The sequence below is a fragment of the Acomys russatus genome, chromosome 16 (genome assembly GCF_903995435.1).
Source record: "Acomys russatus chromosome 16, mAcoRus1.1, whole genome shotgun sequence".
NCBI classification, from domain to species: Eukaryota; Metazoa; Chordata; class Mammalia; order Rodentia; family Muridae; genus Acomys; species Acomys russatus.
The window spans coordinates 23,843,932-23,860,704 of record NC_067152.1 but is presented as its reverse complement, the minus strand read 5'-3'; the positions used below and the strand labels follow the sequence as shown (position 1 = coordinate 23,860,704).

Here is a 16,773-nt window from a genome sequence, read left to right as displayed (position 1 = left end):
TCCTCTTTGAACATTCTTCCTCAGACTACTTCGAATCCTTCTTAGTCAAACGTTGTTTTTCCAACATTTTCCCACAGCCCACAGCCGGCCACACACATCTAAACCACAGAGCCCGTCCCATGTGCTTTCTGTCTGACCATCCATTCCCCAGGTAAGTCTGAAGCCTACTCGGTACCTGAGTATCTATTGGAGGAATGTAGGATAAACGGGAGGGGGAGGGAGGGAGGAACAAAACAATACAAAAAACAAAGAATAAAAGACACAAAGAAAGGAGGAAGGAAGGAAGGAAGGAAGGAGTAAAGTTAAGAATGATAGGAGCCAGGGTGCTAACACACACCTATAATCCCAGCACTCAGGAGGCAGAGGCAGGAGGATCGCTGTGAGTTTGAGGCCAGCCTGATCTACAAAGCAAGTCCAAGATAGCCAAGACGACACAGAGAAACCCTGTCTCGAAAAAAAAAAAAAAGAAAGAAAGAAAATAAATGGAATAAATGAGTGAATGAACAAAGGAACCAAAAAGAAGAGAAGAATGGATGAAGGAGGGGAAAGGAAAGAAAACTGGATGGAACGATGACTAGAAGAATAAATAAATGGGAGAAGCCAGGCATGGTAGCGCCCGCCTTTAATCCCAGCACTCGGGAGGCAGAGGCAGGTGGGTCACTGTTAGTTCGAGGCCAGCCTGGTCTACAAAGCGAGTCCAGGACAGCCAGGGCTACACAGAGAAACCCTGTCTCGAAAAAACAAAATAAATAAATAAACAAATAAATAGGAGCTGGGGTGGGTGGTGGTGGCGCATGCCTTTAATCCCAGCACTTGGGAGGCAGAGGCAGACGGATCGCTGTGAGTTCAAGGCCAGCCTGGTTTACAAAGCAAGTCCAGGACAGCCAAGGCCACACAGAGAGACCCTGTCTCAGAAAAATAAATAAATAAATAAATAAATAGGAGCTGGGATGAAAGAGTGAAGAACCGACAAAGGGATGGACAGAGAACCCAGATGATACTAACAGCGCACAGCCCAGAGTCTTGGGCACAGTAGACAAGTAGGTGGGACACAACAGGAGGGAGACTGGAATAGTTAGCAAGTGACTTGTAACACCACTCACCAATGAAAGGGATAGAAGCCAGGGAATCTTCTGTAGCAGCCAAAGGAGCCACCTTCTTGCCAGGACGTTCCCCTCTGGCCTCTGGTTCTGGGGACTCATTACCAAATCCAAGGTTCATCTGCCTCGCAGGGGTCAGCTGGACCTTGCGACCCGTTGGAGGCTTCTGCCTCAGGACCACTTCATCGCGGTGATCCTCTGCGGGAGGCTCCGGAGCTCGAGTGCTAGGATCTGGCCGGACAACCCTAGGTGGCTCGGAGGCCTCTGGTGGGAATGATGCAGGAGACTGTGCCAAGTTGAAGGAGGGAAGTCCCCCAAAAGGAGAGTCCCGGAAGGAGAGCGCATGCAGGAGACCAGTCCGGCGCTGGAATGATGGGCTATAGCTCCTATAGCCAATGTACCCGATGTCATCCAGGCCCTGCAGGCCAGAGGGGGGAGGGGCCTGCGGCCCTGGTAGGTCCCGAGAAGGGCAAGCAGAGGTGCGGGCAGATGGACGCTGGGGAGCCCAACCACAGCGTTCAAGGCGAGGTGACACCAGTGCTCCTGGCCCTAGTGCTTCAGCAGAGCGGGTGGCCCTGCTCAGGTAATCATCTGAGCGAGCTCGGTGCCAACCCTCCTGGCCCAGCTGGCTCAAGGCATCCTGGGAGGTGGAGCAGGGCCATGGGTGGTGGGTAGTCACATCCTCCAACCGGTCCTGGGAGGCACTGCGGGCCCGAGGTGGCATGGCTGGGCACCGTCTCTCCCCCGCCCTGCGGGGTATCTGATTTGACAGCCAGTGTGACAGAGCCTGCTGGCACTCCAGTCTGCTGGGAAGCACCCGGCTGCCAGGCTCTGGGAAGGCACGGGGCGTCCGGGACTCTGAGGGGAGGTGGGGAAAGGCACCAGGGCTTGGACGGGACTGGCTCATCCCCAATGAAGAGCTGTCCAGGTGGGCACGGGTGGCAGATGAAACACGGGACCCTGGGTCACTCCAGGCAGCAGGACTCCGGGGATCCGTGGGGAGCGCTGCGATGGGCTCAGGCACCATAGTGGCCCAGGCAGGGGCCCGGGTTGGTGGGGCATAGGTCTTCCGTGGGTAGCAGAGTGGAGGTGGTTCTGGGATGCTGCGGGCCTCTCCACAATATGGCTCGTTGCCCCTCAGGTAGGCATCCTGGGAGTAGGCCTGGCCAGAAACACAGAGGCATAAAAGCATGACCAGACTGGACTTAGAGGCCAGGATTGAGACAGCCCTAGGGTACCAAGGTCCCCAGGAGGGCGGGAAAGGGAGCCGATTAAGAAGGGGCACCCTGAGTGGATGAGGGTAGGCTCCAAGGACAGTCCTGGGGGAGGACAAAGAAATAAGACTCTCTCTCTGTGTTTGTGTGTTTCTCTGTCTGTCTCTGTCTCTCTCTCTCCCTCTCAAAATAGCCAGATTTCTCTAAGACTTTTAAAACAAGGACAGCCTTTAGCCACCAACATTCCAACGTCTGTTTGCTAGGGTCCTCCCCCGTCCCGTCCTCTACCGCCTACTGTTCCTTTATGTCCAACGATGCCCACAGCCCCTGGAGCACAGTGGGGAGGTGGACAGAAGCCTGTCCAGGTGGTAGAAGACAGTAGAAAGCTGGCTAAGGGGTGTGTCCAAGGAGGGGTGGTCCGAGGGTGGGCGGAGGCTAGAGAAGCCCACAGTCCCTTCGGTATAAGGTGGTGTGAATGGGGGCCCAGGGCCTGAGCCGAGGGATGAAGAACATGATCACTTCTTGCTCCCCAGAAGCCTGCTTAGAGGAGGGGCTGGGCAGGCTAAGGGCCCTTGGGCCACCTCCGGCCACCCCTAGGCCTGGAATTTGGCACTGGCTCCTGAAGCTGACGCTGCATTGCTAAGGAGTGACAGGGCTGGTGCCCAGGCTCAGCCAAAAAAGGAGGCAGCCCCCCAGGGACAGTAGCCTTGTGGCCCTGGCCCAGCCCAGCACTGGCTGAGCTGAGGGGGACCTGTCACAGCAAAGGGTGGGAGGGCGAGCCCAGACACAGACACACACAAACTACACCCCATCACAGAGAAACGGCAAGATACACACCCTGAGAGACACACACACACACACAATGAGATACACAAATAACTACCCCTCCAGTCCCAAACACAAACATCATGTGACAAGGACCAGCTAACCACACCCCCGCACACTCGGCCCCTCCAGACTAGCATTTTGGGCCAGCAACACATACCTTTCCCTCCTGCCATCCTGCCGGCTCCTGGGGCTCCCAGCATCACTGTGGCGGGGGCAGCATCCCGCCAGCCTGTGCCTGCTGCCTCTCACCACAGCCCCTGCCCGGCTGGTTTGTGTCTCTCAGTCCCCTCAGTCAGCCCTCCCTGAAGCGTCCCCCTCTCCCCCACCCGGCTCTCTTTCGGCTGCCTGGCGGTAGGAGGAGGGAGGATGGGTGTGGAGGGGACTTGCCGCGTCGGTGGTGGCGTCAGCAGCTGCCGCCGCCCGATTGGCCTCCAGCCTTGGCTCCCAACCACAGGAATGCCTGAGCCCCACCCTCTGGCTGACTGGAGATGGCGGGGTAGTGGAAGCTCCCAGATGTTGACATCTGGGAGCTGCCAGCCCACTTTGGTCTAGGTTTAGCAGAGTTCAAGGCTGTTGCCCTTGCCACCCCTTGCCCCTGAGAGCTGGACTGAGCCAGGGCGCCCCAGGGTCATGCCCTTTACTCTTTCATAACTGGCTATGCCTCAAGTCTGGTGTATACGGGCAAGCACTTTAAGGCCTGGGGTGAGCCATCCACCTCTCTGAGCCTCCATTCTTTCCTCTTCATCCCAGGAAGAGCAAGGGGACATTTGAGGTCAGGAATGGAGGTTCCTAGGGAGGCGTCATGCCAAGTGTGGCCCTGTCATTAAATGACACAGACACAGCCAAAGCCAGCATGGCAGCTCTGGGCCTCTGGGCTTGGCCCTCAGCCACCCTCTGAGGGGCAGTAACCTAAGGGCAAGCAAGCTGGCACCTGGGTAGGATCCATGAGACCAAGAACAGGGCCCGGACAAGAGGGACCATTCTGAGCTCCAGACAGAGAGCTCTGGGCTTGCTTCACCCAACACATGTGGGACGTGCTTTTGGGTGGCACCCTCCCAATGATTTTTTTAAAAAGATTTATTTATTTATTGGGGCTGGAGAGATGGCTCAGAGGTTAAGAACACTGCCTGCTCTTCCAGAGGTCCTGAGTTCAATTCCCAGCAACCATATCGTGGCTCACAACCATCTACAATGTGATTTGATGCCCTCTTACGGCCTGCAGGTGTACATGCAGACAGAGCACTGTATACAAATAAATAAACTTTTAAAAAAGTTTTTTAAATTTATTATTATGTATTACATTGTTCTGCCTACACATATACCTGCACGCCAGAAGAGGGCATCAGATCACATTATAGATGGTTGTGAGCCACCATGTGGTTGCTGGGAATTGAACTCAGGACCTCTGGAGGAGCAGTCAGTACCCTTAACCTCCGAGCCATCTCTCCAGCCCCTCCCAATGATTTTATGTTATGGGTATGCAGAGAATTGGTGGTGATGGGTTCAGAATTTATATCTTCTATGTATGAACTTGGACTCCTGTGATATTGCTAAGCTTACATGCCAAGAGGGGCTGCAGCATGCTGCAACACTTGTAGGCAGCACTGCACACAATAACACGCCACTGTGTGTGTCACAACAGCACAGAATCCAGATGTCTGCAGCGTTTGTGTTACAAGACATAGGTGCAAATGCAAATGAGACTACTATGAGGTCTTGCTGTGTGCTACATGGCTATTGGGGTACACTGGCATGAAAAGTGGACAGACTGTGGTGGCACAGAAACAGGGGGAGAGTCTGTGAGCTTGTGTGTCTGCTACGGAGCTGAGTTGGATAGTGCTATGCAAGGCTGTGTCCTGATATGCACTAAATGGTACCTGTGACTGTGGCGTGTATGGACATACCTACTGAGCCATGTTCCCGCAGGCCGAGTGGGGAGGGGGGTGCAGGGAGCAGGCATCTTTCACAGGAGCAAACAAGAACATGCCAGGCTGGCAGGGCCCGCTGGGCCACCCTCTCTTCAGATACCCTGGCAGGAATCCTGCCTACCGAGATCAGCACCTCCTCTCTTCCTAGCACAGAACAGCCTTCAATGAAGCAACAAACAGCCCCAGCCCAGGGATGGGCCTGGAAGCCCCAGTTGAGCAATGCCAGGCTATTTCCTTCTCTTTTCTCCCACAGGATCCCAAAGACTGTGCTGTGCCCTGGCTCTCCACGCACACAGGACTCACCAGCTGGAGGATGTCTTCATCCTTGGGCATGATGGAGAGCTCCAGGATGTCATCACTGCAGAGACAGGGAGAGGGTCAAGCAGAGGCGACAGGGCCTGGAGAGAGGAATCCTGCTGCAGGACCCAGGTTGGAAGGAGGAAGGGTGAACACTCACCTGTTCTGGATCAGACCTATGACGTGGGAGTATGTCTTCCCAATGACGCTCTCTCCGTTCACCTTCACCAGCCGGTCTCCTAGAGACAAGGGGTGGGGTCTCATGTGAGAGTCCAAAGCAGGTGGTGGAGTGTACCCCTGGACTGAGCGTGAATGACACCGAGAGGAGAAACTTCCCCAGCATCTGGGTTCGAGAACCCCAACCCAGCTAAAAGGCATGGGAGCCCCAGAGGAGTGTTAAGCTGGGGCACAGGCAGGCTTACCTGTACGAAGCCCCGCCTTATGGGCAGGGCCTCCATCCTTCACATTCTTCACGAAGATGGTGTCCATGGGCTCCAGGCGGTGCCGGGAGGAGGGTCCTGGTGGGCATCAGCCAGGTTAGCTGGGGGTGGCTGCTGGAGGTCACACCCATGCACAACTACACATACAGGGGGACACACACTCAGAGGATGATCACACACAGGCACAAGCATGCAAAGGCCCACACAGGACCTATGGCCACAGCCAGACATGGGACCATCCCAGGAGAAGGACATCACCAGGGACACATAAAGAGCTGCCCAGAGCCATGAATTGAGTCCCTGGTCCTGTGCTAGAAGCCAGGCTTCACAGTACGTGTGGACACACACAGCTCTTGCCCTTCCAGAGTTCACTGTCAAGCAGACTTCACACATAGTCTCAAGACAAAGGGAAGGGACCCATACAAGAGGTCCCTACAGGGCTGACAAGAGGTCTCAGTGGGGAGAGGCACCTGCATGAAAGCCTGATGGAGGTCTGAATTCAATCCCTGAAACCCACATGAAGGTGGAAGGAGACAGCTAGCTCCACCAAGTCCTCCTCTGGACGCTACACACTCCGCGTGGCACATGCGCACTCTGGCATTAGCCTGAGCACAGCTGCTAACAATGTTGAAAATGTCTAAAAAGAGGCCCCTGTCAGGGCCGGAGAGATGGCTGCTCTTGCCCAGGGCCTGGGTTTGGTTCCCAGCACCCATGTGGCAGCTCACAAATGCCTGGAACTCTTGTTCCAGGAGAGTGGCAGCCTCTTCTAACATATTTGACTCCCTGTACACACATGGTGCGCATATATTTATACAGCCAGGCACAAACGAACATAAAACAATTGGTTTAAATAATGTACTTGTCAAGTCCTGAAGATGCAAGCTGGGGAGACCTCACATATACGGAGAGACGACGTGTCACAGGTCTGGAGAGATACCCAATACACTCATACCTCCCACCCTTCCTCCTTCTCCAGGGTCAGGGACTCCAAGCAAAAGCCTGAGAACCCTGGGGTTGGCACAGGGTGACCATATCACTTGTTAACAAGACTGCTCTACTGGGACCTGTGCTAGGACAGTGGACTCCTTCTCTTTCCGTGGCAGAAGAACTCAGGAGGACCAGGTCCCCAAGGATGCCCACAGACAGACACAGGGCAAGCTGCCTGTTTGGGGAGTTCATCTCTAAATCCCTGGGGAGCCTGAGAGCCAGTAAAGGAGCCTTAGGATAGCAAAGGTGACAGTAAGATGAGTTAGGCTCACATTTCTAAGACACGCGGTAGGGCCCCACTCTTCCTATCGGGACCTCACTGTCTCCAGCCATAAGGGGAGCAATGCTCAGTACACCCCAACCCTGATCCACAGGCCCTGCAGTCTTAGCCTTGACTCTGTTCTGGGAGAAAGTAGAGAGAGGGTGGGACCAGATGGAGATCTGTCACCCAGAGGACTCAGTATCAGATGGCTGTGGGAGGGACAGGCCCACAGGAAGCCGAAGGGGAAAACGAGAAGGGAGACTAGAGTGTGAGGAGAGGATGCCTGGAGCTAGCCTAGCCAGGAACATAGAGAGGAGAAAGGGTAGACAGGGACAAGAAAAGGGTGGGGCCCACGGGGTACAGGAGAGAAACTGAAGCCCAGCCCCGCCCCAGGCCCGCCCCTTACCTCCTCCTCCTCCTCCTCCGCGGCCTCGGCCTCCATTCTCTTCCTCCTGCAGGGAACAGAGAGATGGGCGTGGCGAACTGTTCAGCCCTCAGCAGCATCAGCAGCATACTGCACCTGGGCAGCCCTGCTGAGCCACCCCTACACCCACATGCCCACCCTTATCTCCTTCCAAGTAGCCAACAGCAAAGAAATGGAAGAGCCGTCAGAGGAGTACGCAGTCACACACCCCCTATTCGAGACCGGCTGATCCCACTACACAAGCATCGCAGGTTTCCAAGAACATCCAATCTACCAGGGACCCATGCCCCCATCCCCTAGGGAGGGTGCAGGCCAAGGGAGGAGGTTCCCAACAAGCACACCGAGGACCCAGGCAGACAAAGATAAGCAGCCTGACAAGTGTAAACAGGGCTATCTCTCTCAGAGAATAGGCTGGGAGGCCCGATTAGTGACGGGGGGGGGGGGGGGGGGGGGTGTTGGGGAGGTGCACACTTAGGGCTGGATGTGCTGAGCTGACACCAGCAAGCGACACAAGTCAGACTAAAAGCATTCTGATCTGAACGGAAAGAAGAGGGGGCCAGGAAAGGGTCTTTGATAAACAGAAGTAGGTTGCTAGGCAAGGCGCAGGGTTCCAGCAGCTAGCTACAGGGGTGAAGGAGAGCTGCTAGGAGGTCTAGGGGTCCTGATGAGGGGAAAGAGTCCTGGCTTTGGAGAACAGTAAGAAAGTCAGAGACAGGCTGAGCCAGCAGGTCTTGCATTTCAGAGTTGACCAGACCTTCAGCGTCATCTCATCCAGACACTCCACAGTAGAAGCAGGGTCAGGGTTCTATTCAGGACTCACTGGCAGCCCAGCCAGGCCAAGGTGGGCCTGGAAGGTTGCTGAGTGTTGTTGAAACCTGGGCCTCCGCCATTTCCCGTGGGAGGTGCATGGCCACTGATGTGAGCTGACAGCATGGACAGCGGGTGGCAGAGGCAGACAGATGCATTTGGACAGCTAAGCTCACTGCAGGCTCCCAGGCAGAGAACTCAGACCTTCCCCTGCCTCAGGATAAGAGCTTCGCTCAGTCTGGGGCAGGTTCTAGAAAGGGAGGGAGCAACTCCGGCTTGGCTTGCCCAGAGTTGGCCAGTGACCCATGAAAGGGAGAGTCCACCATGCTAGACCGCAGCTGCTGTCACTGCCACTCCTCCGCAGTGTCCTGAGAGAAGGGGGCAGGAGCTAGAGAGAAGGAAAGGAGCCGGGAGGTGGTGGCACACGCCTTTAATCCCAGCACTTGGGAGGTTGAGGCTGGTGGATCACTGTGAGTTTGAGGCCAGCCTGGTCTACAAAGCAAGTCCAGGACAGCCAAGGCTACACAGAGAAACCCTGTCTCAAAAACAAACAAACAAACAAAAAAACCAAAAAAACAAAAACAAAAAAAGAAGGGAAGAAAAGACTAGGCGTTTCAGGAAGGAAGGGACTGGCATCCTTGGTCATCCATCCGATGCCACACTTCCATGCTTAGGCATAGCCACAGCTAATGACAGTGAAAACCATGAAATCAAAGATTCATACACATGTGAAAGCTGCAAAGTATGTGACAGACCATGTACACACAACACAAACACACACACACACAGCTATGCACAGGTGCTGAGGCATGCATGCAGAGAAACCTCTTTTTTTTTTTTCTTTTTCTTCTTTTTTGGTTGTGTGGCAGGTGGGGTCAAGGTCCCCAAGAGAGAATCCCCCAACAATTAATGCAGGCTGGCCCCAGCACTGGGAGAGAAAGAGGGCTTCATCAACTCTAATAGATATCTGTCTCATCAAAGCCAGGCATGGTGGTGCACGCCTTTAATCCCAGCACTGGGGAGGCAGAGGCAGATGGATCTCTGTGAGTTCGAGGCCAGCCTGGTCCACAAAGCAAGTCCAGCCAAGGCTACACAGAGAAATCCTGTCTTGAAAAACAAAAACAAACAAACAAAAACAAAGTGAAAGGAAGAAAAAGAAAAAGAAAAAAAATCTGTCTCATGGAGAGGTTAGGAGGCCACAGTGCTACCTGGCTACCTGACTCCCACCCCCATCTTGTACACTCTTTGCTCTTTGGGACCCTCGCTCCAGCTGGTGGCTTTGTGTTGGCCTGAGGAGTTCTGGGTATCTGATTCAGAGAGATTAGAGATGAAAAGGCTTTTAGGGATCAAAGTAACAATAGCCCTCCCAGAGAAACTGAGTCACTGAGGGGCGAGATGGCTCTGAATCCACAGTGACCAAATCTATAGCAAACAAGACTAAGTTAGGACTAAGACCTAGGGGCCGTTGGACCCCCACCCCTTACCCCAGCACTCTTCCTAGAAAATAAGCTGGGGTCCCTGACTCCTCCTCAGCCTGGGGACATAAAGAGCTGACGCAGATCGAGAGCCAGTGGACCAGTGGACGGGAGTCCCAGGAGGCCCAGTTCCCCAGGATGATCATTCCCTCCCCAGAGCCCAGAAAAGGGAAGGAGTTTGTCCACAGCCACAGAGGAAGTGCGTGCCTTAGACTCGGCTGGCACTGCCTCCTTGCAGCCCTCCTTAGACTGTGGCAGGAGGGAGCCAGGCTGGTCCCCTGGAGGGACTCCTCTGACAGGGGGCTAGGGTGAGCCACCTAGCCTCTCTCTCTCCTCAGGGTGGCGCGGCGCTGGCAGGCTGGGCTGTACCTTCAGGCTGCAGTGTACGGCTGACGCGGGCGGGTACACGATGAAGTGGCGCAGGGTGAAGCCAAAGCCATCCTGGAGATTCTTACGCAGCAGCAATGTCCTCGGCCCCTGCCAGGGGAGGGGGCGCCCAGAAGAGCACCCATCTCGTGGGCCCAGTGGAAGCTGCAGGAGCACAGGGGTGGGGGTGAGGGATGAAGAGATGAGTGAGCACCTGCCGCTAGCTGTCTCGGAGCCTAGAGCCAGACAGGAAGTGCCGACATGCTCCAAAGCCAGAAATCTTCCTCCCTCAGAGTCTCCTCACCACACCTTTGCCTCCCCGGAAATGGAGCCAGTACACACATGTTCTATGAGCCAAACACTGAACACACAGTTTTTCTGCACAGGAAGGTGTGCATACAACTCTTGCACGTCCCCACACATACATTAACATACATGAACACAACTCACAACTTAAGCAAACAGACCAGACCACAAACATGGGCACACATATAAATGTGCACACATAAGCTGGGCAGTGGTGGCGCAATCTCCGCACTTAGGAGGCAGAGGCAGGTGGGTCTCTGAGTTTCAGGCCAGCCTAGTCTACAAAGTGAATTCTAGAACAGCCAGGACCACACAGAGAAATTCTGTCTCAAAAAACTAAACTACGCTAAATAAGTAGCAAATGTACACACAGGCAGACATACAGAACCATATGTATACACTACACAAGCACACCGGCACAGGTGCACATAACCAGTCTTGCACACACATGCACACAGCACAGAGAGAACCACATCTCTAAACAAACTGACACACAAACGCACCCTCCCGGAGCATGGATCAGGAGCCAACTGGACATCAGGCCACTAAAGGGACTTGCTGAGGTTGCAAAGATCTGCCCAAAGGTCAGGCTGGCTCACCAGAAAGACAAGAGGGAGATACTGCCTTCTGTCCAAGCTGCTGGAACCCTTGGGGTTTCCCTAGATGGCAGGCTATCCAAAGCAGAGTTGAGGGGGCCAGACAGCAGGAGGCAAAAGATGACGGACAGAGAGGACTGTCTTGAGTGTCTTTGGACACCGAGATAAACAGCCAGTAACAAGTATAAGATGGCTTGCATGCAGAGATGCTGACAGAAAAGTGTTCAAGTGATCAGGGGACAAGCCATGGGAAGCTGTAAGGGCCAACAGCCATGGGCAGCCTGAGCTAGCACTTGCCTCTGACCCAAAGCCCTCAGGAAGCCAAAAGCGTCCCACCAGTTCCTTCACCAAGTTTCCACTCCTTGCTCCTCCTCAGCCCCAGCAGGAACCTGAAGAGATGGAAGGCCAGGGCTGGTATGTACCCATCAGAGCTGGGCTGGAAGGAGCTCGCACTGTATGGGAAAGATGCCCTCCTGCTGGCTGGAGAAAGTGTGCAAACACCTGATGGCACAGGCGTGCTAAGGAGGCCCGTCTGAGAAGCCGTGTATGCCCGCTCACCTAGTCAACAGAGGAGAAGCATGCGAAGGTGCCCAGCCACCATCCCACAGGCTTAGGAGAGCAAGCACATGCGGAAATCTCAATAAATAAGAGAACTATGAGACAGACGCAATAGGTTTGCTGGCTGTAGTCTCAGAGAACAGAACCAGGTGGATGACACAAAACAGCTAAATGAGGCTCCAGAAGAAGAGACACTCCACATAGTCTGAAAACACACACACACACACACACACACACACACACACACAGGTTAGGTTGTAAGCTCTCCACCCCCAGAAGGACCCAAGCAAGACCTGTATCCCTCCTGGTCCCAGTCCTTAGCAGGGACCCAGTGATGTCTTGTCACTTGTGGCTACACCCTGGCCTCTTCCAAGAGCTCCACATTCAGGGGGTCCAAGGAACCCCAAGAATGTTCCCTGGGGAGTCCTTGAGACTTGAACACTCTCCCCACCCCACCGCCAATTTCCTATTTCTGCTGTCTGGAAAGATATCCTCACAGGTCCCTAGCGCCTCTCCCACAGAAAGCCCTGCTCCCCCTTTAGTGTGGCTGCCCCCCTTCCCACTCCCACCCAGGCGCAGAGCTGAGGGTGTTTGCAGGGCTCATTGTTTTGCTGGTGTCCTGGATTAAGGTTTAAGCCACCAGCTGCCCCAGTGATGAGAAGCGACTGGGACAGGTCCCCACATGTTCCCTTCCCCTCCCCCTACACACACACACACACACACACACACACACACACACACACACACACATCCTGCCGAGAGCTGCCAGCTGCCTGGGGGTGCCACTCCCTTGGGGGACCTGCTGTAATCCAGGACAGTGGGTCTGCCTTCCTCCCACTGGTCTCCCCTCACTCGAGTACAGCAGCGCCCCTTTCTTACTTATCTCTGTCTCTGCACTTCCTCTCTTCTTTCCTTTCAGGTCCAGTCTCCCACCCTATCCAATTAGTCTCTTGAGAATGTCAGTAACCACCCTCACCCCTCCACCCCCACCACCCCATCCACCCCCTCCACCCCCACCCTTACAGGCACCACATCCCTATCAGCAGAGGAGACTCCACAGACTCAGTCAGAGCTGGCTGCCTCGCCGTGGGAAGTTCTTTCAGACCTAGCCTCAATCCTTCATATTACCTCATATGCAGGTTTCTGCTCTCCGGCTCTGACCTGTGACAACACTAACTCTAGCTCTCCTCTTGAGAGGGAGAGAGGTCCAAGGTATAGAACCAGAGAGATCCAGCATTGAGAACTAGGAAGGCCATCAGCTCAGCTCCCCTAACTCTGTCTCTCTGACACAGGCACAAGACAGGGGTCAGAGAGGGCCCCCCCAGGCATTGTTGATTAAATCCTCCTGGCTCTCACCCTCATGTCAGAAAACAAAGACATCCAGAAACACCAACTGTTGTTAAATTAGGGCCAACAGCCAGGGGAACACATCAGGCAGAAGTGGGCACTCGATGGATTGGCCACGTCAGTACTGACCCTCCCCAAGCCACCCCAGCATAAAGAGGTCATTGCAGAGAACACAGTATCGAAGCTGGGCATGGTGCCCACTGTGACTCATGCCTACCAGCCCGGCAGATCCCGAACATCAGAAACACTGCCCCCAGCCCTGCCACTATCTGGCCCTGGGAATCACCCAGTGCCTGCTGGGGGCCATTCTGTCACCTCAACTTCCTCTGACCACTAGGAAACCCTTATGGGCCTCCGTGTCCGTGTCCATGCTGATAGGAAGTAAGAAGAATGGAGTGGCGCCCACTGCTTGGGTTAGCAACCCTATGCTGAGCTCTAACTGGGTCTCTGCCAGCCCCCTTGCTCCAGGATTCCTAGATATGCCAGTGACTCCTCCAGTCATCAGCCTCCATTCCACTCCTCCACTGCCTGTCAACCGGGAGGGCTGAGCCATTACTCAGATGCCATTACTCAGACTCGACGCTCCATCTCGCACCCCTGGGAAAGCTCCCACATAAACGCTGCCACTTCACCTGACTCTCAACTTCCTCACACACTCCCCAACTGGAAGGATGTCCGTCTGGGAATGCCGGACGCTGTCAGCTAGAGAGCGGGTAACCCGATCGATCGCCCAGAGCCGCTGACGGCCAGCTCTCGCCCCGATCCAAAGTTGTTGCTCACCCTGGCCGGACGCAGCCCGGGCGTGTGGCGGTCGCTGTGGCTCAGATAGGGCAGCCAGAGACAGCGGGGCTCCGGGGCGCTGCAGTCCACGCCGACGGCGCGCTCCCAGCGCCAGCCCCCGACGCCCGCGCGCTCCACGCGCCACACGGCGCTGCCTACCAAAGTAGCCTGCGGTGGCCTCCAAGCGTGGCCACTGGCTTCCGAAGCCGGATGCGTAGTGCGGTACTCCGCGGATCGGCGGCCAGCGGCGGACGTCCTCGAACCCCCGCGCGGCAGGCGGAGCCCAAGGGTTCCAGTCCGCCCCCCAGGGCCGCGGGCCCGCGGCCCAGAGGCCCCGAGGGGGCGGCCGGCCCGTGCGGACGGTGGCAGGACGGCTGGAGCCGGGCCGCGCCTCCCGCGCTGCCCGGGTGAAGGCGCCCGCCTGAGCGGGGCAGGCACTAGCCGGCAACTCGCTGGGACAAACACCTCCCCCTCAGGGGCGGCCCCGGCGCCGCGCCAGCCCACCCTCCGCCCCACGCCAGAGGCTTCAGGCACATCACACACCGACGACACCAGGTAAACACCGGGACCCACATTGCCACGGGATCACACTATGGATCCATCAGCTTCAGACTCCTGCAGAAACGTATTCTGGCTCTGTGCCTCACATACATGGCTAGGACCCCCGCCACTTGTCCCTCACAGACCCTCAGTGTGGATATCACATCTTTGGACATCATCCCACGTAAACATCCTAACCCCAGAGGGAACATATGCAAGCACAGCTATTTAAAGTATGCCAGACCCTTCCAGACCCTACAGAGATGCCCACTTAACCACACACAAGCAGAGTGGTGGGTAACTGGCGTACACTCCTCAGGGTATACTTGCCTCGGGACACTGTGCTCTTTAGGTGGCACACACACTGCCAGCCCAGAGTGAGGTGTGGCAGAGTGTAAGATACTCCCTCAGGCTGCAGGGTGACCCCACTCCAGCCTCCCATGAACCCTGGCATCACCAAGCTGAGAGGAGGCTCCTTCGAGCTGGCCACCCTCCCTCTACCACCCGATAATGTATGTGAGTGAGATGGGACACTGGCTGATTCCAGACATGGCCTACTCCCCTTTTCTGGCTCTCCAGGCCTCATCCTTTGCCCCAGCAGAGGCAGAGCCGGCAATGGCCCTGGGTGGTGTGTATTCTCCACTGTCACTCATGCCTGAGCTTATGGAGGCATTTGTCACTACAATCACCACCACTATGGAACAGTGTATGCTCTGAGGAGGAACTACTCAGCAGAAGAACACAGGCCCGGAGCCACAGGGCTGGGCTGCTGGGACAGCACTCTGCTCAGCCACTGTCCTCACCCTCCAGGAAGAAGGGTGGCCTATGTGACAGGTGATAGATCCAGAAAATGGGGGGGAGGGAGCGCGCAGGATGGAGGGAAGGAAGAACAGAGGAGGAAGGGTGAGGGTGAGGCCCAGGGTGGGGGGACCGAATCAGCCAGGGAGCGGGTTTTGTTCTCCTGTTTCCTGTTTGCTGCTTGTGGGGCCCAAGCAGGAGCTGGACCCCCCACCTCCACCCTGCGGAAGCCCAACGGGAAGAGCTCGGCTGCCATGAGCTGAGTCAGGACTCAGGGAGTCAGGGAAAGCAGGAAAGGACCAGTCAGGGACAGCGGGGCAGCCAGGGACAGTGAAGCAGAGTCTCCATTTCTCCCAGCCGCTGGGTAACTGAAAGCTAAAAATTCTGGGTCTGACCAACTCCTGCTCTGCCCCTCCCAAAGGCCACACCTTCATAGACCAAGTGGCCGTCCCATTAAGACGTTTGCAGCCATGTTGACTCTGGGGCCCAAAATAGGCAGCAGAGGCACAAGGAAGTCCTTGACCCCTCATCAGGCCTCCTTACTACGTCCTTGGCAGCTGCCTAACTGCCATCTTAGCTGTCCTGTCTGTCCTAGAACCTAAGACATAGGCCAGGATAGCCCTGAATTCAGAGAGGTGTGCTCCCCTCTGCCACAATGTCAGGCTTCTTTTTAAAAAATGTATTTATGTGTATGTGTTCACTGGGACACACATGCCATTTCCCTACCAGGTCAAGGGAAAACCTCTGGAGTCAGCCTTTGCATTCTACCTGTGCCTTCTACAAAGGCTCTGAGGGTTGGAACCCAGGTCTTAGACCTGCGTGTGCTGAGCCATCTCCCCAGCCCGCAACTGCCTTTTTATCTTGTTGCCAGCACAGGTCTTATATTTAAGCAAAGAAATTCTTCCTTCTTTCGTCCCATAGGCCCCTTGTGGCTGACCCGTGATGAGTGTCTGAGACTTGGGGAGGACCGGGTGCTATAGGGGAGGGCAGAGATCTATGGCTTGTGTCCAGGCCCAAGGAGACCTTGAAAGTGGCCAGAGTCTTCAATGTCCACTTTCTGTCTGGCAGATTCGGAAAAGGCGGCCTCAGCAGAGACTCAGCAGAAGGGGAGACAAGAGCAGAGGGCTCACAGTAGGGCCTCAAAGGTGGGCCACAGCTTGAAATGACCTTCTAGGCCTGGGGAGCCAGCTCTCTCCTGTTTCCTCTGGGAAAGGAATGTGGGGTGGGCCCCAGAGCCCAAGGGGGAGGGGCAAGCCTGGGAAATACCAGGCGTTGCTGAGATTTCTATTCCAAGCCTTCCTGCTCAGAGTGTCCTCCCCCCACACCCTGCCTGCTTCCTCCCCAACTGCAGGAATCACCCAATGGCCAGCCCCTCCCAGACCCCTAAGTGGACCAGCTGGCAAAATCTATCCCACTTATCTTCCTAAGGGTCCCTGTCCAGGGGCTCAGGACTGCATCCCCAAGAAAGGACACCCAGAATTCTAAAAAAAAGTACTTCTATCTGTGACCCTTCCCTAAGTGCTAGATATCCATGGTGGCTTTGGTTTTGGGGGGAGGGGGAAGAATCTTACTATGTGGCCCTGGTGGCATAGGACTCTGTATACAGCCCAGGCTGGCCTTGAACTCACAGTAACCTTTCTGCCTCAGTCTCCTGAATGTTGAGATTAAAGGCATTGACAACAGTTCCTGGCTCTGAGAGGGTTCTTAGGTTTTTGTTTTG

At 55.5% G+C, this 16,773-nt stretch overlaps 1 protein-coding gene across 6 annotated transcripts in view; it reads right to left on the bottom strand.

The window, feature by feature from the left end:
- The window catches only part of Arhgap23 (Rho GTPase activating protein 23), a 109,423-nt gene that overhangs the window by 56,498 nt on the left and 36,152 nt on the right, over positions 1-16,773 (bottom strand). For 4 of the 6 annotated variants that reach the window (XM_051158420.1, XM_051158419.1, XM_051158421.1 and 1 more), the window contains exons 2-7: positions 10,132-10,293; positions 7,463-7,508; positions 5,790-5,885; positions 5,528-5,606; positions 5,374-5,428; positions 1,104-2,262 (exon numbers count right to left, since the gene is read on the bottom strand). In XM_051158420.1, coding sequence (XP_051014377.1) covers positions 1,104-2,262; positions 5,374-5,428; positions 5,528-5,606; positions 5,790-5,885; positions 7,463-7,508; positions 10,132-10,293 — 1,597 coding nt within the window. Of the gene's footprint in view, positions 1-1,103; positions 2,263-3,299; positions 3,665-5,373; positions 5,429-5,527; positions 5,607-5,789; positions 5,886-7,462; positions 7,509-10,131; positions 10,294-13,715; positions 13,829-16,773 lie in introns of those variants that run through there. The other 2 variants (XM_051158423.1, XM_051158424.1) reach the window with 2 other exon arrangements.